Raw genomic sequence first — 24,485 nt, 5'->3', positions numbered from 1 at the left:
GCAAAAACAAATCCTCAGATATTGAGTAGGCAGCTCCCACTTGGACACTTGGAAATCACCTCCGATCGAAGAGCTGTTATGGAACAGTGTTTTATAAGAGCCTGAACCAAACCCTGCTGGAGTCACTGGAAAGTCCTCCGCTTTCTTTGGAGGACCTCTGTCAGAAGGAAGGATGAATGCAGCCCTGGTGCAGAGCTGGGAAGGGGATGTGGCTTCCAGAATGTCTGGGTGAGGGGGGCAGGGGTGCATCACTGCTCACCTGGATGTCCTGGCCTGGCAGAAGCTATCCTGAATGCTGCATGGCAGTCTTTTCCACTTAATTCTCTGAAATCACTGGGCAGAAAGAGACAATATTCCAATATTCTTTCTTTTTTTGTTCTTTTAAGCCCCTTTGCAAGGTGGTGGTTGTTCTGTGGAATGGTTTTTAAGCAGTGCTATAGTTGGATCTTTAAGGGAATAAGTGGGAAGGATTTGTGGACTAGCAGATGGTAGCTGAGCATCTTACAAGACTCGATAGGTATTAAACTGCCCTAGTGAAGAGTGGAGACAGTAATTTTTTTTTTAAATTTTCTTTTTGGTTTTTGTTCTCTCTTGAGAGAATTGCAGTTCCCTTTATTTCTTACTGCCTCTGCTGTGGGTTACTTTCTTTGTGTGCACACGTGCATGTTTGTAAGGAGTTTGAAATAGGGTTTTTTATTTCTGAGGTTTTGATGTTTTCAATGGAAGTCTCTGAGAATCAAACAAACTGAGACTAATAGAAGTTTTAAACATTGGCAAGGTTCTTAAAAGCCTCAGTTGTTCCTCCTACATAGCTGTCTCCTGTCAGTTAAAGCATCACTTAGTAGAAAGCTTGCTTGTATAAAAGAAAAGGAATGTTGCCAGGCCTCGGAGAAATATTTAAAGCAGCTGAGAGAATTTGAACAGCAGAGGAGTTTTTTTAGGAGGGGGAGAGGAAGGGTGGGATGAGATGAGATGAGTGGTTGTGAGTGACAGGGAATTTCCTCTGCATGTTAAGTCCTGACTGAAATAGCACCATTGCTGTGTTCATATGTAGTACTCTTTTAAATACTATTTATATTGTACAAAACAAATTGTGTTTCCTCACCCCATACACAGATGATGAGTTATGTTTAAACGTGAATCTGGATCTGTGGAATGCCCTTCCTTGTTGCAGGGGTTCTCCCTTTTTGTTCATTTTTAAATCTCTTTTTGATTTAGGAATGACTTGTGCAGATTATCTATAATGACTGTGTTGATGGCCTCTGTGCATCAAACTATTGAAAAGGAAATAGAAAACGCACAGTTCTACCCTCTCCTTCCTTCAGTGAAATATATTTGTAAGTGTCTAATGATGTGCTATAAAAATGCTGACTTTTTTTCCTAGATTAAGGATGTGATGTATTTTTTTTTTTTGCTTTTTTTTTTAAAAAAAAAACCTCTGCCTCTAGGTTCATAATGAATTAAAGGCTGTTGAGCACTTCAGAATTACAATTGTTGGGGGGTTGAAGTCTCTTCATTTCTAAGTTTAAAGTAGCTTGAGCTGCAGGAGAAGAAAGCTCTGCATCTGATTGGGTACCTGAGCCCAGACATGCTAAGACTGTTAAGCAGGAACATGGTTGCTTTTTTTTTTCTTTTTTTCCCACTTCTGCTCTGTTAATCATGCAGGAAAACAGGTTCGCACCTCTTCCTAAAATTAGGAACCAAGCTTGCAATATATTTTTGGTTCACGGTCCAGGGTTTGCTCTAGATTGATGTCTCATAAGGACAGTGGTTGCTAAATAGCCAAAGGTTATCCTAAAATCCTTTATCTTATATGGAAACACTTTGGGAGTGTTTCTCACAGCCTTCCAGTAGCCTTCCTTTTAGCCCTTAGAAGTCACACTGACATTGAACCACTTAAAATATGATCCTTCCTTTGAAGAAATTATTTCCCTTTCTGAGCCCTAATATTTTCTCCAAATTCCTCTCAAACTGTTGCAGATGCTGCAGATTACATGAAAGAAAAAGAATCTTCAGCGTTTAATCCTTCATGGGTTAATAGTTTTTCTTGAGAAAAATCAGAGCAGTCACAAGTGTGCAGAGGCTGCTGATACAAGTCCATTAGAATTTACATCTCTGCAAAGTTTACCTGTTGAGTTTAAGGTCTTCTATAGTGCTGTAATAAGAACAAATATAATTTTACAGATGTCTTCAGTACTTCCAAGTGACTGCCTGGATCAGACATCAGAAGACAATGTTCGGAACTTCTATCACAGCCTCACAGAGTAGAATAGTCACTTCTGTGCAAACATCCCTGAAGTCACTATAGGTTTCTGTTATTAGCTTACTACTGCACTAAACTATAGATGATGTGGGGTTTTAAGCAGCTGTGCTATGCTCAGAGAGTCTTCAGGAAGATGATGTGAGTGCTACAGCTGCAGTAGTGCAGAGCACTGCTTCTATGCTCTCCTCTGTCTACTATTAAATACTGTTTGGGGTTAGGTGGAAAGACTGTAAATGAGCACAACTCATTGGCCTTTTCTTCTAATCTCTGCAACTTTCCTATCCCTGGAGAAAGGGAGTTTGTATGTATCTTAAACAGCTGAGCTACCTCTCTTACCAAGGCAAGTCCCCCTTTTGCTTTTCCATCTGTGCCAACTCCATCCTTGGGAGGTGCTGCTGTCCTCTCATCCTGCCCTGCGCAGGATATTCTACATTACTGGGTGCTGCATAGTTCTCTCCTGCTTGCCTTTGATTCTGCCCTGCAGAACCATTTCCGAGGACTCAGCTGTTAGCAGACGTGGGTTGTCAAGATGGGACAAGATGCTGGTATGTGATGCTTTGTCGCACACAAAAGACTGCAATTTTTTCTTACTGCTTTGAGCAAGTCCAGCTTCTTTTGGGCTGCTTAACAGCAGAGTTTCCTCACAATAAACATGTTCTCAGATATGTAGCATAGGAGCTGATAAAACTCCAAGTCAGTATCACCAACTGTCACGTGCACAGTAAAGTAATTTTGTGATAATTGCTGGCAGCAATAAAAAGGCTGGGATCAACACACTACTGCTTCCTGCTCTGAGGCCAGCAGGGACTTTTGTCATATGGCTGGAGACTGGAAAAGTGGATGGAGAAGCCATTCATTTACTTCTTGTCTGGAGGAAGAAAGATCATTAGCTTGGTAAGAAAAAATGGAAAATATTTTTTTTCTCTTTCTTGGTAAAGGAGAAGATTAGAAGACTGTAGAAACAGCAATGTTGATTGTGCTGAGACTGTTATCTTCTGGCTGCTGCTGAGACTGAGGGGACAAACCTGACTTCCAAAACTGATGGATTCCATCCGTAACATGATGGAAAGCACAACAATGACAGCAGAGCAGCAAGATCCCAGGCTGCAGCAAATGAGGATTCACTCAAATGCAACAGCAGTGGGCACAGAAATAAGGGAAAGAAGCTGCTTACCTTCAGAAGGCCTCAGGTATGCAAGGATCCCCAGAGGGATCCCCTTGCCTCTACTGCCAACCCTTGATTGACGTTTAGGAAGGAGTGGATCCTGGCTCCATCCCTTCCAGTCACTCAGGGGCACTGCATGCACCTGAGCTCCCCTGGGTTGGCCCTGCCTTCCCACCAGGTGCTCCATCACTGTTTCAAGCCATGACTTAGCAGTTTCGCTACACCATCTCTACCACTTCGTCCTTTGCTTTCTCATTGCACTGTCTGTCTAGAATATTTCTTTTAGTACTGTTGAGGCAATTCTTGCAGACATATTGCTCCAAATCTCCAGTATGGCTTTCCCATTCCTGGCCTCACTGCTAGTCCATGTGTGGATACTGGGGCTTGCAGGTGCTCCCTCTTTGGTGTACTGGCTACTTTCCTTTCTGCTTGGCTTTTGTGACCGTTTATTTTAGGAAAAGAGCAGATGATGGAAAAACATTATCACATGCTACAGACATCTGTGCTTTGGCCAGTTCTGTGGAACTTCTATTTCTTAAGGTTAGTCTGCAGGGATTTTTCTCTGTTTCTCTTCCCTCGCTGTTCATATTAGTTCTTCATCAGTAGTTCTCCTTCAGCTTGAACAAATTGCACCAGTTTAATAAAACTGCTCATTAAACAGGTGCAATTTTCTTCTGGAAGAATGCCCTTATTTCCCTTGTTTTGGTCAGTGTGCTTTATTTGGGTAGTTTTAGTTTAAGGTAATCAGGAGCTTTGAATCTGGGAATGCTATTTTAGTTTAAAAGCAGTTTGAATTAAACTAACAGAACTTACGTGGTAGCAGGCATCTTCCATCTGAGGGCTGAAAGGAGGGAGACGACAGATCAGCACATTGCTAATATCTTTTCTCTGGCCTCAGGTTTTTTTTCAGAGCAAAAGTGAAGACTTTCTTGCAGGTCCTTTTGTTGTACTGCAGGAGGAAAATCCTTGTTACTTGTCTCATTTGGGCTTTTTTTCCTTACATCTTATCTAGCTAAGGTGCTCTAATGAGCTTCTAACGCTGTTTTTAAAATAATTTGAACAATTGTATTGTCAGAAGATCTCTTTCAGACCAAACTGCAGTCGGAGTGAGTTGGAAAGTGCAGGTTTGTAGCAGACGAAGTTTTCTTGGCACATGATTATGCTTTGATGGATTAAAGCGAGGAGAAACTGCATGGAACCTTGCAACTGCCATAGCAGTCCATCTCATGCTGTGGCAGCTGTGGTAGCACTATGTGCAGCCCTTCCTACACGTGCCTGCAGTCTGACTTATCTCTGTCACTTCCCAGGCAGCTTGCCTTTGTGTCTGTCTGTCTGTGGGACATGTGCAGGAGCTATGGGACCAGTACCACTTGGGATCCATTATGTCCTGTTCCATTGGCTTCATGTTTCCTGGGTTAGAAGGATAGTGTGTCCCTTGATCTTATCACAGATTAATGAAAAAAAACCCTGTACCTGAGTTTAACAGAAGTGGTGTTTCACTTCTGCTTCATAGTACCTAGTAGAGGTGATACCTGCTGGTGCTCCTTTGGGCATTAGTGCTATGTTGCCAACAAGAATTTTGTGTGAGAAAAGATTGAAAAGCTTCTTGAGATCCTAGCAGAAATGCTCAAAATATGTTCTTGTGGATACCCAATTTCTATTCCCGTGTTCAGGTAATCTCTCTGGATTCTCTTCCTACTGAAAACAGTGCTGGCATACACGGAAAAAAAAAAAAACCAACAACACAACAAACAACAAAACAAAACAAACAAGCTTTGGCAAAGGGCCAAGACTGAAATGAATTGGAGATGTTTAGCTGGAATTATTTGGCAGCTTTGACAGTAGAAAAAGATAACAACTTGGTTTATATGCACACCAATAGAAAATTACTGGGAGTTATTTATTCTGCAATAGAGGAGCAAAACAATTAAATGTTTTGTTTCCAAGAGGAGAAATGTAAAGGTCACTCTGCAAATACTGTTTGGAATTATTTAGTAACCACAGCTTAGCCACTTTTCCTGTGGTATAAATAAGAATTTGGCTGTGTTTCAGCACAGTTGACTTTGGCTTACCTCTATTTCCTAGTCTTGCCATTTCAGATGCCAGCTGCTAATATCCTCCAGCAAATGAGCTTGTAGCCAAACTGTCTCTGAAAGAGGAGTGATACCCTCCCCTGTGCCCCAGATCATGGTTTAAAAATAAATAAATGGACAGACCCACTGCTCATCTGCTTCATTTAACGGAGCCATCTCCTGAAAACACAGCACATTTTCTTTGATTAGGATTGAATGGTCAGTAACCCATGATGCAAGCCAAGATGCTGCTGCCATTTAGAAGAGCAGAGATTCATCTGCCTGACTAGAAAGATCAAATCTAACTTGATTGTAGGTACAGAAGGGTCAGTGGACAATTTTCTACATGGAGAAGCAATGGGGTGGAGGAAAAGGGCTGTTGTGCCAGTCTGATTTCCTTGTGTCTCCACTTAGAGTTTTTTTTCTTTTTGTTGTCTTAATAGCTTGGAGCCACAGGGGAATATGTGAGGAAGTGGTGCATCTGATTATTATGGGATTCTGCTATAATATGGAATTAGCGCTGCAATCCTATAGCTGTGTGCCCTGTGTTGGGTGATCAGTGCCAGGTTTTTGTCAGTGCGTAGTGAAAAATCTGCTCAAGAACAACTGTTTCTGAGATCCCCCTGCTCAGGGATGGTTCTGTTTTACAGAAACGATTCATCGCAAGATTTTTTTTGACTCCTTATGAGTATAGAAAATTGGCTGCTTATGAAATGCTGTTATTAATCTCATTTCTGTAACATTCTGAAAAATCAAGAACAGAGTCTGTTTTGTCCAAATCAATTTCTCTGCTATTTTCCTTAGTTATGAGAGAGATCCTCATTTTTTTTTTCCTGCCTGTTCATGCCCCAAGTGCCTCACAGCGCAAATGTACCCCCTGGCCCTTCCTATAAGTATCTCCAGATGACCTAACATGGTCCTCACAGATCTCTGCAACGAACAGTGTCACACTGACCTACTGCAGTGGCTAAATTTAAGCTCCGTTCTTTTTTTTTTCTTTTTTTTTAAATTGCCATATGTGTTCCCAATACTCGCGTGATGCTGGGAAGGGAACCCCAATGCCAATCTTCCCTTGCTCTTGGAGGAGCCTGTCTTGATTTTGGATGCCCTTTTTACACTTTTAAAAGATCTATTCTCTGAGCACAAAGACCAAACTTCACATCTGGTTATAGCACTGACAGAACCATGGCAATATTTCACTCTCAGCAGGCAGTTGACTGGAAAAAAAAACGCCTCTGACACACTGCTTTTATTCTTTTGCTGTTTCCATGCGTTCTGTCTGCTGCCTCTGGCCTTGGTCTGGGGAGCATTTTTAAGCCCTCTGCTCTTTGCACAAAGCTCATTGAGAAGGAACGTCCCCTTGGGTTCCTTTAGTTGAGACCACAGTATGCCTGGGCTCCTGCAGCCCCAATGCAGCACAACTGCAGCCTGTCACCATCCCCTCCCCCCTCAATGTGCTTCTATTTACTGCCATAATCAGCACCCCTGAAAGGCAAGGCTGAACAACTACTGTTAGATATAATTGTCGCTGTGACAGGTCCATTGTGGTGAGAAAATCTGTGCCTTTCAGAGCTGACTCTCTGCTAAGGAGCAGTGATAAAACCAGAGCTGAGCTCCTGGCCTGCATGGCGGTGGCTCTGAGGAGTGAAGGCCGCTCCCTTTATCCCGTGTGCATCGAGGAGTGTTCGGCGTTAACCCTTCTCTCCATTGCACAGGTGAGGACATGGAGGCCGATGGTTCTGCATCGCACAGAGCAGAGCCAGCAGGCAAAGGAGGAGCTCTGCCCTTTGCTCTGCCCAGCGCTGGGCTGCCCAGATCCAGGCAGACAGGGAACGGCTGCAGAGACGGTGGGGGCCTGGAGCACCTCCTGATGGGGACGGGCTGAGAGCCCTGGGGCTGTTCACCCGGGGAAGGGAAGGTGGGAGGGATCCGATCAGTGCTGATCAATATGTGAAGGGCGGGGGTCAGGAGGATGGGGCCGGGCTCTGCTCTGTGCTGCTCAGCGCCGGGACGAGGGGCACCGCGCACAGACTGGAGCCCGGGGAGTTCCATGTGGGCGTGAGGAAGAACTTCTGTGCTGTGAGGGTGGCACAGGGAGGTGGGGTCTCCTTCCTTGAGATGTTCTGATCGCCCTGGGTGCTCTTCTGTGCAGCTGCTGTAGGGAACTGCTATGGGGGAGAGGTGGTTGGACTGAGTCCAGAGGTCCAATCCTGACCCGTATGGATTTATGGTTCTGCGAACTTCCACAAAGCTCTGATCCTGCCTCAGATGGACGTCTTTGGTTGTGGCTGGTTTGTTTGCATTGAAGTATTCACTGAGAAACGGTGGGATGTGTCCTCCTCTGTGGACTTTGGCTGAGACTCTTCCCTCGAGCACAGGTACGTGGTCCCAAACAACAGTACCAAAGCTAAAGGCAAATTGTCAGTAGTGCTAATGCTGCCAGAGCACTAATTATAGCTGAGAAGACACTGTCCTTATAAGCCTCTCTTTTGAGCTCTTTATTGCTACTTCAGAAAAGTACTATGGAATTGTCTTGTGTGATCGTGGATACCAGGTTTATGTAGGAGAGAAACCTGGATGACATTCAATTTGTCTGCTGTTCTCCTCTCCCAGTTTTTGCCTGAATACAGTTGAGTATAAAAATCCCCTCAGCTGAGAAGGTTTTATAGTTGCACCAAGTTCTCTAAAGCCGTTTCTCCTAAAATATTCAGCCTTAGTCACCAGTGAGAGCGCACAGCATAGCTCTAAGGTTTGTGCAGCTACAAATGTGCAAAATGCCTACAGCACAGCACCTGGCACCTGAAGGCTGTCAGTGCGTGGAGCAACGAACGTGGAATGGGCTCCTTGGACGGATGGAGAGCTCTGTGGCAGCAGGGCTGCCTGCTGGGAGATGCCGTATCCTGCTGGAGTTTCCCAGCAGCGGTGGTGGTCCTGCTGCTGCCTCATGGCTCTTTGCTTGTCTGAGTTGGTTTCTAAATCTGTATGGTAGTGGTTATCATCCTTCCCTTCTACCATTCATTTTTTAATGTCAGTTCTCAGTAGGGAAAGTTTCTTCATTTTAACAGCTTTGCTTTCAATTTAACAACTCTCTGCTTTCCTATAGAAAATTGCAAATAGGTTCTCCCAGCTGCTTTCTTCCTACACTGGGTTAATTTCTTTCCTTGGGACTTGACTGCAGTATGTTGAGTGGGGAGAAGGATGCCTGCCATGAGCAGCTTTTGATGCTGGGAGGGACTTTGTTGGGTCTCCAAGCTCCTGGCGATTTCCCTTAGGGCTTCCTCTGAGCCAAAGCAAGGAAAAAAAATGTAAACCAAGGTGTTGGAATCCAACACAGTATTTTATCCAGTAGTGTTTTTGTGATTTATTAACTCCAGAGTAAATCAGGGAAATGTGTGGCATTACATTTATGTGTTACAGCAGCATCCTGCATGCGAGATCGGCTTAGAGGCTCTCTGGTATGGGAACAGTAAAACACAGCTACGAAAGGCATGTGCCTTGGGAGTAGTTCGCAGTCTCTGCCAGGGAGATGCTAGGACACAGTGGAAAAGGATGATGGGTGAAAATAATGTGAACATGTGCTTTCCTGTGTGTATGACAGAGTGCATAATTAGGAGCCTCCTGTATATTTTATTTTAGCGATGCAGAAGACAAAGAAATAATAAAGCATCCATGAAAACTTGAGGCAGTTTGCTAGCGTTAATGCGGTGGAGTTCTTAGAGAAGGACTTGAAGTTTCAGGATAAATTTGGGGCAGGAAAGAAAGGTATTACATGGTGTTTCTTCTACCCTTTGCAGCTGCCTCCTTGCAGAGATGTGCACTTGGCAGTGGAATGAGATTAAGAATGGGTAAAGTTATTTGGAATGCTTGCTTTATTTAACGTGATTATTTGCTTCCAAATCATATCTACTATGTTCTAAATGCGCGTGGTGCTTCCAGAGAGGTAGTTAAGCTCAGGTGAAGACAAAGCAAAACAGTGAATTTTTTTGGCATCTTAAATATTCTGTGAGTTGGATGCTGTCTCAGATGTTAGGCACTGAGGTGTGAAACCAGCTTTGGTGCAGATCCAGCATCTCCCCCAAGGAAACACAGATAGAAAAGCGTGCGAGTTACCATCACGGCTGCGTCCTGCTGCCACTGGGATTCTCTGAGAGAGAAATCATTTTAGAAGGGTTAAAAAAACCCAGACTAATAATGAAAGCTGTGAGCACCCACAGTCGTGCAGGATTCTCCTGAGGCTACGGGGGATGTGGGGAGCTGCTGCCTTCTCCTGTAAGAGAGGGAGTGGAGCAGACAAAAGCCGCCAAGATCTGATAATAAAATCTGTTTGGAACAGCTGTCCGCTGACAAGTATAATAAACTGTATTAATGGTGTCATTATTATTCCCTAATTAAAAGCTAATAACTAAGAGTTAATTGCCTTTAAAAGATGAAGCAGTGCTAAGGCAGGGATTTATCTCTGTTTTTCTTTGCTTGCCTGGCTGTGCTGATATTTTCAAGCTAATTAATTGAATGAAATCTTACTGAAAACTAATAATCTCTCTGTGTCGACTCAACCAATCGAATTAAAAGGTGTTTGCTGTGTGCTGGGCTTAAAAAAACACGTGTGTGCTCTTTCCAGCTCCTCACTGTGGGCGATGGCAGCCAGCAGTGCTGAGCGCAGCATGCGGTACTGCTTGATGGGAAATTCTTCCCCAGCCGTGGGGAAGGAAGAGGAGCATTGCAGGGCTGCTCCAGGACTCTGGGTTTTAGAGCCTTTTGCAGCTCCAAGAACACCCTGCCCTCTCCTCTCCTCATCCCAAAAGGTGCCACTTCAGCATCCCCTTCCCAACTCCTGGCAGTTACGTGATGCTAATTGAAAGGAACCAAATGTTCTCTTTGGAAGTTCACTACATCAGTGTTAATCTTCTGTGTGGAGTAATTTTATTAAAGTTCCCCAAAGAGCAAATTGTAAATTCATTAGAGCCTGTTTCAGTCTGCACTCTCCCTCATTTTGGGTGGGGAAAAGAAAAAAAAGGAAAAAGATTAGAAGTCATCTGGTCTTCGTGATAATTAAAAAGAAGATTCTCAAACATAGTTCTTAATTAAACTGTAATGAGATAAGAACTCCATAGACTGCTTTTAGTCTGTTGGAAAGATGCAGAGGTTCCCATTGTAATTATGTGATTTATGGTCTTCCACACAGAGATGTAATTAGGTTTTTTCCCTCTCTTTTAAAATTTAAACATTATTTAGATAAAAAATGATGCAGCATTTTAAATCTGCTTTTCCTGGTGGTATTGTAATTCATTTTGAAATCATTTTAGGATTCAACCTAAAAAAAGTCCTATTAACTGTCAGGCAGGCAAGAGGTGAGATCATAAAACACAGCCCTGGAGATTGTGGGATGCAATGGGGTGGCAGCAGGAGATGGATCAGACACCTGAGGTCAACACAAAAACATTTCCCACTGTATCCTGAGAAGTGATAGTGTTTGCAGGCAACACTATGGAGTGATACCGATCTGCGATGCTGTTGAGACCTACAGTTGGTTTGTTTCTGCCTGATCTTCTGAGGAAACAAAGCAAGTGCTCAGTGTGCTTCTGCACGAGAGGTTTCACCTGTGCAACAAACATCCAGGTGAGATTAATGAGACCTGTAGACCTTTGCTGCTCCCTAAGAGTAATGCTAAACTATCCTTATTAGCTGGAAAAAAAAAGATGAAAGTGTCAGACCTTGGGGCTGTAAGAAAGAAGGGAATGGACTCTGGTATGGGAACTGCTGAATCACGGCCTGAACCTCTGATTGACCACCTGAGGTGAGCAGTGACTCAGCCACGGGAGCACAGGTGAAGGCAATTCAGCTGTGATACTGGAAGGAGAGGAGCCTGGCTGTGCCCCTCCTGGACCCACGGAAGAGCTGACCACCGGTGGGAAAGGATCTCTTCTGGAGGTTGCTGCTCTGGAGTTTTGCAGTGAGCCCAGGATGCAGGTAAGCATTCTATTTACTCTCTTTTTGTTATTATAATCTGCTTTGCCAAACTCTCTTGTTTATTTCATAATTATAACATCTTTATATTCATTGATTATACAACTCTTCAGCAAGGTCTGTTGGGATAGGGCAAGGGGAAATGGTTTCAAACTAAAAGAGAGGAGATTTTAGGTTGGATATAAGGACTAAGGTTGATGAAACATTGGTACAGGTTGTCGAGAGATGTGGGTGTCCCATCCCTGGGTCAGGCTGGGCAGGACCCTGAGGACCTGATGGAGCTGTGGGTGTCCCTGTTCATTGCAGGGGAGTTGGACCAGATGGCCTTTAGGTCCCTTGCAACTGAGAAGATTCTGTGTTCAGACCCTGCTTTGCATGGCTGCTACAGAGACTTTGCTTGAGTGCCAGTGCGGGGATTGGGGCAGATGCTCTGCTTTCTGTGTGGAAACATGGAAGTTCTGCTAGAGGTCTTTCTCTGGTACAAGGAATTTCTCATCGATTGCCTAACCCCATGAATCACACCCCAGGCAGAGGCATGATGGTTGTACTTGATAATGTTAGAGGTCTTTGCCAGCTTTAATGATTCTCTGATGCAGAAGCACAGGGGTGTTCTGAGAACCTGGCTTTGTTGAGGCATGTTGGTGTAATTGTGCCATTGTAAATGGAGTTTGAAAATCATAGTCAAGTTTTATTCAGAAAGCTCCCTTTGTAGCTTGGCAGAAATGCCCCCTTCCCCCCCACTTTGGAAGTGGTGAACCCTGGAAATGTAGATCCTCAGCACGGAGCCAGCGGTTGTTCTGCTGGGGTGTCCTTGCTTTTTCCAGTCAGAAAGAGATGAGAGGAGGGTCTGGCAGAGATGGTATCTGAGTAATGTTCAGCAATTTCCTGAACAACACCTTACATGCAGCTCAGACAGAATGTTATGTGTTTGAAGACATTTTTCTAATCATTTGTGTACGTTTTTTTTAGAGGGTTTATTATCCTCAGTAAGCCTCGGATAAAATCCTTGTGTAACCTATTAATCTAGGATTGCCATCTGCAAGTACATGTGTGCTTGTGTGTATGCATCACTGTGTATGCACACAGATGGATGGAGGGCCCAGCTCTGTTAATCAGGAATCTGTCTCTTTAATGACTGGAAGGGAATCATACATGTCTGACTTTTAAGAGATAAAGGCGTGATGAGATAGCAAGGCTGGGGCTTGGTCTTTGTGCAAATTGCAAAGGGATTCAGAGTTACTGCTCCAGTGTATAGGTGGATGGGCAGATAATTAGACAGAATAGAAAAGTAGGCAGATTAAATGTGGACTGGGATGAATACATTAAATGGCTGTAGAAGGAGCACTGTTGTTAAATGGAAATGCTTCGCTATTGTTCAAACTTCAGTTACCTTCCTGGTTTTGAAACAACAATCTGCTCTTGCTGCAAGCAGTGTGAGAGTGCAAATACCAGACACAGCTGTGTGTTGGGGGAGGTTCAAAGCAATCACCTTGTTTCAAGTATGTGTGGCCAGCCTGGTGCACCTGGGTGTGCAGTCAGTCTGTTGAAGAAGGACCTGTTGCTACTGAGCACAGCCCGGTGCCATCTACTCTGCCCACCCTGGAGAACATTGAAGCCCCTTCTGCTCTGAGGGATCACAGAGTTGGGAAGGACCCATGAGGGTCACTGAGTCCAACCTCTGGCTCCGCACAGCACCACCCAAACCCTGTGTCTGAGAGCAGCGCCCAGTGCTGTGCTCAGTGCCCTGAGGAGCAGAACCTCCACCTCTCAGCGGCGGTCTTTGGAGTCCCCAGAGGTCAAGGTGCCAGGTGTGTGCTGTTGGCATGCTGGTGGCAGTAGGATGGCCGCAGGTCCCACGGTGGTGGATTTGCAGAGAGCTGCCTCTTCACTGGAGTGCAATGGACTCTGCAGGCCGAGGGGCTGCTCTGCTTTATGGGAGAGGCTCTGTGCAGCTGTGGAGGCGGGAGGGGAAGCGTGTTCGTTTGGATGCCGGCTGTGTCACTGTAATAAAAGTGATTGAATTTGGTCTGGTTTTCTTATCAGGAGATTTGGGAACAGTCTCCACATATCCCTTTCCCAGTGGATGAACTTGTTGAGATGATAAGACAATTTTCGCAGCACCTGCTTGGGTATTTACTTTTTCCATTTCAATTCTACATCTGCTCAGTTACCGACTTGGAATTTGCAACCATCTTATTTAGGAGAAGGAATTGATTTCTCATTCTGTTACTGCTTCTCTTGGCATAATTAAAGTGTATTGCAAAATGAAGAATTTCTCCTGGCCTGGGAACTGGTTTGCCTCTTGGGTAATTCTGTAAACCAAGAAAGGCTTTTCGTTTTCCTCTGGAATGTAAATTATGGTTACATCTATTTTAAAGTCTTTGTTGTGCTGCAGGGGACCAAGGGGGCTCTTGGTTTAGGGTTGTGCAGAGGCAGAGGGGCTTTTGCAAATCAGTCCCACAGTGATTTGCCAGTCCGGCCCCTGCAGATGAAGCTTGATGCGATGCACGAGGTGGTATTGCCCGGTGTGGTGCAAATGAGGACTTGGGAGGGATGGGAGGGGGGGAGAAGGAGAGAAGGATGCCCTTTGCAGCAGTAACAGTGCAGACCTAGAACCTTGCTGACAGTACTTTTCTGTAAAAATACAACCTGCAATGATTTATTTCTTCCAGCATGTACCAGCACAACTAATAAACGTGCTGTCAAAGCCACCTGTCAGCACTTATGTTAAAGAAAAAGAAGAGGGAGACTTTAAAAAAGGATCTATGAATCAATCAGAAACAAGGAACTGCCTGGCTGAAAATGGGCATTCGTGGGCTGTCACGTAGGCTTTAATTAAGCCAACTGACTGCGTGCCAGGTCTCAGACTGGCACTGCCTGAATGCAGAGCCCTGTGAGGACAAGAGGCCCCACTTCATGTGCTCCTCGCAGCATGGCTGGGCTCCGTGGAGCTGTACCGTGGCATCCTGCAACCTGTGATGATTTATGCTTAGTCACACACGAGTTTCTTCTGCTGCGTTTTGTTTTGCAAGGACTGATGTAATGGAAATCAGAAAGCAAAGACCTTAATGGAATTCTTTTCTTCTTCCTAGCAAAATAACGCTTGTGTCTTGATCTGCCAGAAGAGGAGCTGCTGAAGGACTGTGGGCTGTCAGCACTGCTGCAGTCAGCATTACTGGACTGCTGCAGCTTCTGTAAGCCTGACTCTTGTAAGTCTCATTCTGAGATTTTACTTTGGATTTGCTTCTCTATCTGCCCTCCCACTGTATTTTTTTTCATCTCAAGGGAGGGAGGAGATTTACTTACTTAGTTCTCAGCTGCTGTTCTGATTCTCTTTGTCACTCATTCCCTATGCTCCATGTGGCATTTAGTTCTGTTCAGTGAGGGGTTTGCAGCTCAACATAGGGGATAGTGGCACAGCTCAAAGAAAGGGCAGAACAAAACTGAAGAGACTGGAGAGTAGGGAACATTCAGTATCACAGAGATGAAAATGGCATTGCTGAGAGTGCAGGAGACGAGGTAGGCGCACGTCAGAGGTACGGAGGCTGATGAAAAGTGCTCAAAAGGAAAATCAGTTTTTCCTTTCTTTTTTTCAATGGTAGAACAAGAGGTATTCAAAGCCAACACACAGATTGAGGCAAGGCTTATGAAAGGTAACTGTGCTGTGTAGTATTGCAGATTTAAACGGAACTGTAGAGTTCAGTGCTTTAAATGATCCTTGAGTCCCAGGGATTGAATTTAAAAAATAAAATAAAAAAATCTTTACTATTCATGTAACCACCTGCAGATAGCCATGTACACAAGATGTGATTATAAACAGGGAGATAATTATTTTCCCTCTCCTTCTTCCTGTGCTATCACTTTGATGCTGTTTGAATCTTTACCAGTTTCATCATGTGGAGTAACAGCATTCTGAAGGTGATGTAATTCCCTGAATTCACAGCTCCCACAGTTCTGTTATTTATTTATTTATTTATTTATTTTCTTTTCCCTTTAAGTGGGTGCCAAAATGCTACTGCTGCTGCTCTGGTAGGGAGGACTGGTGCTGGCACAGCACATCTATAAAGGCAAGAGTGGGGAAACCTGATGCAGAAACACTCATCAGTCCACTGCTTCCATCTCTCAGCGGTGCTTTCCTGCTTAGCACCTGTCTGTCTGTCTTAACATGGAAGAAGTACAGTGCTCAGGCTGGACTGAGTGCACTGTGATGTCAGGGAGACCTGGGACAGGACCGTGGTTTGGTTCATAGCTGTGCATCTGGCTCAGATGGACTTAGAGTTTTGAGTGGCTCATGTTAAAATCGCACATGTATCTAAGCTCCGTGCTTCAGTGTTGCTGTGCCACTGTTGCAGGTAATGGAAGCGTGGTCACTGACCATGATGGTGGAGGAGCTGTGTCCTACTTCCTCTTCCTTGACTATTCCCCTCACTGCAGACATGGGAACCTCTGGCAGTAATGAGGGAAACCTCCATCTGCCTCATCCACATGCTTCCACTATGACCTTCAGCTTTGAGAAAGTAAGTGTGATTCTTCCCTGAAAAATACTGGCCTGGTCTGGTGGGAGGTGTCCCTGCCCATAGCAGGGGCTGGAAATGGGCTACCCTAAAGGTCCCTTCCACTCCAAACCATTCTATGATGATACCCAAACTGATGGTACGCGTATGCTGTGTCGCTGCAGCTATTTTGCTAAATGCTCTCCAAATGAGGTTGTTTCTTTCCAACTGCATATTTGGCTTGTAACAGTGGTCTGCTTTTAGAAAGAACTCACACACAGCAAAGGAAGAGCAACCTGGTACCTGTCTGTATATGCCAGCAAAAAAGGGTTTTGCAGGTGCTGCATTACACAGAGCAACTGCTTCATTCATTGCCTGCTCCTAACAACAAACAGCAGTCAGCATTTCAGACAATCTTCCTTTAATACAAAGTCAATATATCTACATACACTGTGGTATGAAAACCACTTAATGTTTCAGTTTGAAATAACAGTGTGAAAGCAACAGCACTTTGCTCTCATACAAAGAAAAAAAACCTTCCCCCACCCCACCCCAACTCTTCCAGTAAGATTTTGCTGCAATGTACTTAGAAATTTGGGCAACTTTCACACAAATAAGAAGTAAAATCTCGAAGAAGCCTTTTGTTCTTTCCTTTTCTTTTTTTTTTTTCAGTTAAAGGCGGGAAATGGATTGTTGTGGGGTTTTCTGGGTAGCACTGGATGGCAATAATTACCCCTTCTAGAAAAATAAAAAAGCCACAGGCAAGCAGCGTCCTGGGCAGTGCATCTTTTCCAACACATGCTGTCCTCTGTGCATGTCTGCAAGGAAATTCCTTGTCCTGTACCCCTGTTACACATACCATATCTTCACACCAGTGCATGGACAGAGTTAGGCTCTTAGCTCCATTACACTGCTGATGTTTAAAAGCTGTGTGCTTGCCCATGTGGGCTGTGGCTCTGAAGCTGCTTTATTTTTGTCTTCAGTCCTAAGACACTGGCATTTTTTTTTAATCTCCCAGTTCACCCCTGGCCCTGGTAGGATGGAGCAGCAGGGCCACAGCTGAAGGGGAGGAGGTTGGCACTGCCACCAGGTCTGGGCCTGCCTGCTGATCTCACACGCTTCTGAAGACGTGATATGTCTGAGATTTTAAACAAAACAAACAAAAAAATAATCCAGAAAGGACATTTTGTTCTTACATGAGCAAGTTAAACCTTTTAAATGGTAGAAAAGCAATATGTAGAAGTAGCAATTTGCACTGCATTTTTATATATCACAGCCATTACACGTAACATTTCTACAGTGAAAAAATAGACTGTCTTTGAACATAATATGAACAAATAAGCGATTTTTTTTTTTCTTTTAAATTCATTGACTGATATTCTTTGTCTTAAAAAAAAGGAAAAAATACACTATTTAAAAAAAAAGTAATGTCACTTGTTACAGTTACATCGATACTTTAAAGAAAGCCACTCACAGTATATGCCATTGAATGCATCTTACTTGATCTTTCCCAGTTATTTATACAGCTAGGGCTTGTTCGTAGCTGTGCCCATGGGCTTGGTGTGAAGTGGTACGGAGAAAGTCCTGAGGCAATCTCTGCATTGCTCCTGGAGAACCACTGCATCCAGAGGTGAAGGTTTGGCAGCAAGAAGCAGTTGGCTATAGGAAGTAAGTGTCCTAAGGGTGCTTCTCTGGCTCCTTTCAGAGAGATGCTTCTGGCCTTCTGTGGCAGGAACTGGTGGGGTGGCACAGCTGCTTGCAGCAGAAGTGGGATTGTGTGAATGTGCAAAGAGAATGGGAAAGGGGCTGCCTTTCTGTCGTGGGTGTCCCACCACTGCCTGCTCAGTGCCTCCCTGGAGCTGGATGTGCTGAAAAGGGAAGTGAACGCTGCCCAGCAGAGCTGCCACCTCCGCCTGTGTACCTGTGTCAAGGGGAGGGGGCTGTGCCACGGCCAGGTCTGGGTTTTCCTCTCTCTCTTTCTCTCTAATTTTAAATACCCTAAAAAATAAATTTTGGAATTAGAAGAAATGAGGAATGTTCTAAGTAAGTATTCAAAGCGTGAGCTATAAAACCTCTCGCATGGCAGGGGCACACAGTGAATGCTGTTTGCAAGGTGCCTGTAAGCCCAGAATTATCCCACTGTTGATACTGAGGTTATTAAGACTCCAGCTAAAAGAACTCCTGACCCTACATTTGCCTAAGTGTTGAGATTTAGTTCCTTAACGTTTACAGTACACCTTCAATTCTGCAAGTGACTTCCTTTAAAGACTGCCAACTATATTAGTAAATAAACTGAACTCTAATGATGTAACCAAAGTCGGTTTCCTTCCCTTCTCCAGCGGTAACATTTTGCAAGGTGTGTTTTAGCTTTTGGATCTCTTTGATGATGTCCATACATCCTCCACAGCGAACACCACTTGAGGTAACAAGAGCAGTTCACCACTTAAAGCAGTCCATCAGCAACCTCCTGAGCTGCCTCTTCACGGTCCAGGCTACAACATGGAGTTCCTGAAGGGGTGTTCCTTTCAATCCTTCCCCCTGCTCCCCAACGCATTGTCTGGATGAAAAGGTACTTCTTCTGATTCAGTTTTGTAAGTTCAAGCGCTCCTCCTGGGTCAAAAGAGGCCTTCCAGGACTTAAGTGGTTGACAGAGTCTGCACAACAGATGGCTTTTTATGTTGCATAGTGATCGAAACTTCCCAGATATTCCAAAGCTGCCTGGTAACAGAACTGGTATTCATCCTGCAAATGAAAAAGAGAAGCAGTGCTTCAGTTTCAGAGATTAAAAGAATTCAGGATACCTGCCCTGCTTAGCAGCTGGCATGTACCTGGTGAGCAACCACACGCAGACGTGTTTATTCTCGAAGAGTGGTGAACTTCAGGGAAGGGAAATCCCTTTATTGCTTGTGCATCTCATACATAGCAGCCATCCTGTCACCAACCCTCCTGTCCCTGCAGCCAAAGTGGGCTGTGATTAAGGGCAGGTAAATGCCCCTTACTTCAGAAGCAGGATGAGATGAGAATCAAAGCTGGCAGACTGGGATGAAATCTTCAGGAAATTTTATAAAATAAAGCCTATTGTTGACTATTTTTTTAAACTTAGTATATGTAAAGCCAGGAGTACAGCCTGGACTTGCTTACTCTTCAGTTAAATGTTTGCATGTGATTAGAAAAACAAAAAGCCTCCGCCCCTCAGCTGAGGAATTGTTCTGCAAAGGTCCATTAAGCTGAGACAGAGGAAGGGTTTGCCATTCCACCTTACCTCTGTTTGCACCATAGCAGGTCGTTGTGTTCGCAGCATCTTCACTGTCTGGAAAATATCTACAACACCCTCATAACGCATTCTTTCCAGGACGATACTCAGTGTGATAAACACTCCAGTCCTGCCCACCCCAGCACTGAGAGGAAAAAAACAAAATGATATGTTCAATCACGTTGTAACATATTTACATGTTCCTGTGTCATTGAATGGCTGGGGTTGGAAGGAACCCTAAAGACCACTTGGTTTCAAGCCCCTGTTGGGGGAGGATTGCAAATGCTGAGGTTATGGTAGGGTATCTAAGGGTGGTGAGGCTATGCCTTATGAACATAAACATATTAGAAGTGGAAAGCCTCAGTCAGTCCTCCAAGAGAACAGCATCAAAGTGTTTGAGAGACTGACAGAAATAAAACAGCAGCAGCAGCTTTGGGTAGCGGTAAACAGCATTCAGTATGAAAATTATTATTAGTATGTAACATTAGGCTTTTTGGATTAAATACTTTTCTTTTGCCCATGGGGAAGAAAGTGTAATTCTTGCTATCAGTAAACCAGACTAGCAGTGTTAGATACGGGCTAATACTGGAAATAAAATACCTAAATTTTTTCTGCAATGAAATATTGGTTAACACTGATTCCCCTGTCCTGCAGAGCATCAGCATTTCATCCCTCTCACCTGGTCAGAAAACCCTTGTGAGTGCTGCCCAGCTCTGAAGGGTTGGCCAAAGTAAAATCTTTGGCCACCCCAAAAATCTGCCTGCAAAGATGGAGGGGGAAAGGAGGGAGAAATCTGTAGCATTTTAGATCCTTCTGCTCTTTTGCATCCTCAGATTAATTATGTGTTTCTATTCATACATGCCTACCTGCAGTGCACAGAGATGGGGCCATCCTGGCCAAACTGTTCCTTGGTCTTATGTACCTGTCCAATGAAATCGATAAAACCTTCCCCTGATTTTGGCACTCCTTGTTCTGGCCAGTCAGTGAACTGGAACTGACGAACAGTTCTTGACTGACCGTCCTGGGGAAAAAAACAACAACAGGTAAAACATGCTGTATTTGTGTTATGAAATACGAAAGGCAACCTTCCCCCCATGCGCCTTACATGTTTTGCTGGTAGTTCATTAGGGGACACAAAAAGTCAAACCAACTTAGTGTTGGAATTAATATATAATGATGAAGCTGCTCATCTTGCACTTGACATTTTTGGAGTTGGCTTGTCAGTGCAGATCTATACTCCTGGCAGGTGTCCTAAATGCTCCGACCACTGCAAAGACTGCACAGATGGAGTCTTCAGCAAAGGAACATTCAAGGTGAGGTGATGGCCTCTCTATCAATCTTCAGGAAGAGTTGCCACAGTGTCAGAATTACAGCTGACAGGAAGATAAATCTTGTTCTACCACAACTGACAAAGCATCCTCCTTCTCAACCTTGCAAATAGAATTATCAGGTTCTACAATTCTGACAACCTCAATAGCAGAGGAAGCTGCTTTGAGAGCGAGGGTTACGTTTGCTAAACAAGTCTCAGAAGGCTCTGAAATGTTCCCTCGGAAGAGAAATATGACATTGAATATAAAATTGAGTGAATGTGCCCTTTGAATGTTGTAATGGTAGCTCCTCTTGAATCCAGGAGAGAAGCATACATTTTCTGTATGGCAAAGAATATCCTTTGCAAGCCCGTGTTGTTATTAGCTGTTTGAAGAGACAGTATTTTCTGCTTTTGTTTCAAATAAGCTGAAAGTGAAAACACAAACCTGGTGTATTTCTGACAGTGACTGACTACTGTGATTAGTGAGCAGTGGTTAGAAAACTACATTCAATTTTTTTAATTACAATTTATCTGTGGCTGGGTGTTGTGTCTCTCATTACAACTAATCTCTCCTCCACTGATGATAAGCCCAGAAGCATTTACACCTCAGTCTTATGGGGCCAAGCCAAACTGCTTTGCTTTCTGTAAGCCATACAGAATCACAGAATTGTTCAGGTTAGAAAAGATCTTCAAGATCATCAAGTCCAACTTCAACCTAACCATACTATCCCCAACTCCAGTCTCCTCCTGCACATGTTTGAACCACCCCAGCCTACCCCTTTCTTACTGTTACCCTTACAAGCGCAGACTGCACGTTGTGCAGCACTTACCCTGGCATCAGTGACCTTGAATTCTCGTAGGATGTACTGAGGCATGTTGTATTCAGCCATGGGATCTACTACAAAGTACTGGTACCGAGCAGAACGCTCTGCTGGCCAGTACTGATGGCACTTTTCCTGTCAGGGGAAAAGAAATATCTCTGTTAGCCCTAGTGCTGCATGCTTCTCCCTCTTACTTTCTCCTTTAGAGCACACCCACCCGCCCCATCTCGCGAAGCTTAGTCAACATCACAACAATAGTGGAGTTGTTCTCCCATAGCATCCGCCAGAAATCTTCAGTGGTCTCTGCCAGGGGCCCTTGAGTGGCAATGTATGCCTTCTGTTGTCTGAAATAGAGCACAAATCTGAGTCATGGATCAAGACTTGAACAAAACTTTTGCAGCACACATACAAAGGCTGAAAAACAGGAAAATAGAAGTGCTAGGGCAAGCTGCAGGCTACTTAAATAAGTGACAGAACAACAGAGGACCAGTGGTATGACCTAGTCCATCCCTTAGTCCTTCTGCATCCTCAGAACCACACAGAAAAATCAGTCTGCTAAGTTCACACCCTGACAGTGACGGGAGGCAGCAAGGTGCTGTTTACCTGTAGCCATCGATAAAGCTGGCATTGATGTAGTCTGACCCCTCCACTCCTCGGATGGGCTGAAGGCAGACCCGCGTTGTCTCATATGGCATGATGTTGACAAGACGATTCTTGAATTTGTTGCATGGGAGATTGGCACTGATGAACCTGGAGGTGTGGGCTTTGGAGTTGGCGAGGCGCTGAAGGCGAAAGCAGAGTCACAACCATTTACTCAATTCCTGACTGCCCCACGCTCGCCTGGGCCGCATGGCAGTCTGTCTACCTTGTCCTCCACATTCCATCATTCTGTTCCACCTTGCCAGCCCTCCATTTCTGGAGGATGGAACGTGACACCTTTCCCCCAACAAAACACTTAAAAACCCAGTCTAAGGAGGGAGTAAATTCAGTGTAGGTTCCAAATGACAAGCCTCCTGCAGCAACAGCTCATTCTCCCTGGGAATTGCAGTGGCAGAAGTCAAAAGCGTAATTACTTCTCTAACATGGAACCAAAGAGTTTCTGTCAACCTTGTAAAAGTTCCCTGCCTGCTGCATGAGTGCCAAGGGGACAAAAGCTCCCATGAGGGATGCAGAACTTTCCCCAGTCACTACTGCCCTCGTTCAAGCATCTGCCCTTACCTTAAACTCCAGCTCCATGCCTGTCACGTGCTCTCCAACTTCAATCTGTGCCAGCTTCTGGATGTACGTGTAGAGATTCCTAGCTGGGACTTCTGTGTTGCCGCACGCAACGGCCTCAAGCAAGGCATCGTGTATAAAGCTGTACTGGTCTTCTGTCTGTACCATGTAGTTCCGCTGTGACCGCATGAGGGTGACGTGCCCATAAATGTCCACTGTCTTCTCATGTTTTATCCTCTCCAGCATGGCATCAATCACAATGAAGCAGCCGGTCCGTCCAACCCCCGCACTGAAAGTAAAGGGGAGAAAACTGAGTGGTGGAGAATTCTCCCACTGAAGAGAGATTCCAAAAAGAGACCCATGAGTGAGGAGTCTTCCTCTGATACAAACCACAGTAATCATGGGGTAGAAATGGATACGAGGCAGACGGCGCACAGCACACACTCAGTGAATGGGAAGGAACTGAAGCCTTGTAAACACAGCTATTGAAGAACTGAGGCAAAGGAACTCTTACGGAACCAGAACATACCTAAATGTTTTGGTCCATCTGTTCTGTGGACTCTTGTGTTAAGGGAACCATCCTAATCAAACCGGCCGGCTGTGCTGGTTCTAACACACCCCAATTCATTGTTTTCAGTTAAAAAACAACAAAAACCAACAAACTCTGTTGTGAGGATTTGGGACAGTGCAGGCTAGTAATGATACTGAAGTTACACCTCCTCCAAGTCTGTGCAAATACAGTACTGAACAGGGGCTGTAAAGCTGCACCTCGTTACCTTTCCGTGCCAACCTGCCCTGCTTCTAATGCCTCTTCATCTGTAACATCTTCATGACAAGAGCTCTCCTGGCAGACATAACTATGACAGTGCTAGGGAGGGGGCTTGAATACAAAGGGCTAGCACAATCTAAGGGCTTAAAAAGCACATTTAAGCACTCAAATCTTTCAGCAGCTGAGAAACAACTGATGTTGTAATGGGTAACATGCGTCACCTCATTTCCTAAATGTTTTTGTGCACTGGGGTAACATCAAACTTGCATGTAATGGCATTTGTGAATCAGCAGGGCTCTGAGGGTCTATGCACTTCCACTGCTAATAAAGGGTTTTCTTTTACTGTTCGGTGCACTCCTTTTTTCCACAAAGCCCCCTTGATCTCCATTAATTAGACTGCCTAACACCTGAACCAAGCAGGTGACAGGAGCTTTGGCAAGAATTTAGCAGCCGATGTGGGAGCTGGTTCCTGCACACTGGGAGCTGACAGCTCTCTATTCATTTTCTGAGAGGTGCACTGTAATTGCCATCTGCAAGGTTAGTGATAAGTTGCCCACTTACAAGGACTGTTTAAATAGCGTTCTAGGAGAGGCAGGATTAGCTTCCCCAGCAGTATGCACAATTCAGATGCCTTTCCTCAGTGCTGAGTAACCTGCAGGCTTCTCTGCAACCTCCCAAGGAATGCAGGGATTTATTTAAGTTGAGACTGCAAGTGTTCCTCTTTGGCTTGTAAATTGAATTAGGGAATGCTACCTGCCCAGAGGGGCCATCAGTTTGTCATTATCAGAACGGCTGCAGCATTCGAGAAAAAAAAAAAAGAAAAAAAAAAAAGAAAAAAAGGTCTTTCAATCACTGTCAGCCATCCCTCTGACAGCTCAGACACCTCTCCCTCCCAATTGCCTGTTCAGCAAAGCAGAGCAGCTTCTGAGGTTGCACTTGAGCTTCCTCATTCCCTGCTGTAACAAGAAACAACCCCTACACACAAAACCAGATGCCAGTACAGCACAGGGTGCTCCTGTTGCTGACAAGATCTGAGAGATACAGTGAAAATTCTGCACTGCATGAAAGGCCAAGTACAGTTGTCACATGCTGGCTGGGAGCCCGCTTTACAGGACAGCTCTTACCTGCTGGGTACTGTACACGTCTCCCAGGCACAAATCA

At 44.6% G+C, this 24,485-nt stretch overlaps 1 protein-coding gene and 1 long non-coding RNA gene across 12 annotated transcripts in view; one reads left to right on the top strand and one right to left on the bottom strand.

Moving 5' to 3' along the window:
• The first annotated feature begins 11,473 nt into the window (after positions 1-11,473).
• LOC109363745 (uncharacterized) lies at positions 11,474-23,667 on the top strand. Its single transcript, XR_002109573.3, has 3 exons — positions 11,474-13,593; positions 14,557-14,673; positions 15,817-23,667. It is a non-coding gene; the product is annotated as an uncharacterized LOC109363745 (long non-coding RNA).
• The window catches only part of PTPRS (protein tyrosine phosphatase receptor type S), a 131,381-nt gene continuing 123,257 nt past the window's right edge, over positions 16,362-24,485 (bottom strand). For all 11 annotated transcript variants that reach the window (XM_085211579.1, XM_085211585.1, XM_085211581.1 and 8 more), the window contains 7 exons: positions 22,559-22,844; positions 21,944-22,122; positions 21,558-21,684; positions 21,350-21,475; positions 20,077-20,231; positions 19,220-19,355; positions 16,362-18,699 (listed from right to left, as the gene is read on the bottom strand). In XM_085211579.1, the coding sequence (XP_085067705.1) occupies positions 18,631-18,699; positions 19,220-19,355; positions 20,077-20,231; positions 21,350-21,475; positions 21,558-21,684; positions 21,944-22,122; positions 22,559-22,844 (1,078 nt within the window). In that variant the 3' untranslated portion in view covers positions 16,362-18,630. The remainder of the gene's footprint in view (positions 18,700-19,219; positions 19,356-20,076; positions 20,232-21,349; positions 21,476-21,557; positions 21,685-21,943; positions 22,123-22,558; positions 22,845-24,485) is intronic.

Source organism: Meleagris gallopavo, chromosome 30, assembly GCF_905368555.1.
Source record: "Meleagris gallopavo chromosome 30, MGAL_WU_HG_1.1, whole genome shotgun sequence".
Lineage (NCBI taxonomy): Eukaryota > Metazoa > Chordata > Aves > Galliformes > Phasianidae > Meleagris > Meleagris gallopavo.
Note: the sequence above shows the minus strand (reverse complement) of the source record. Positions and strands in the feature narration are given on the sequence as shown.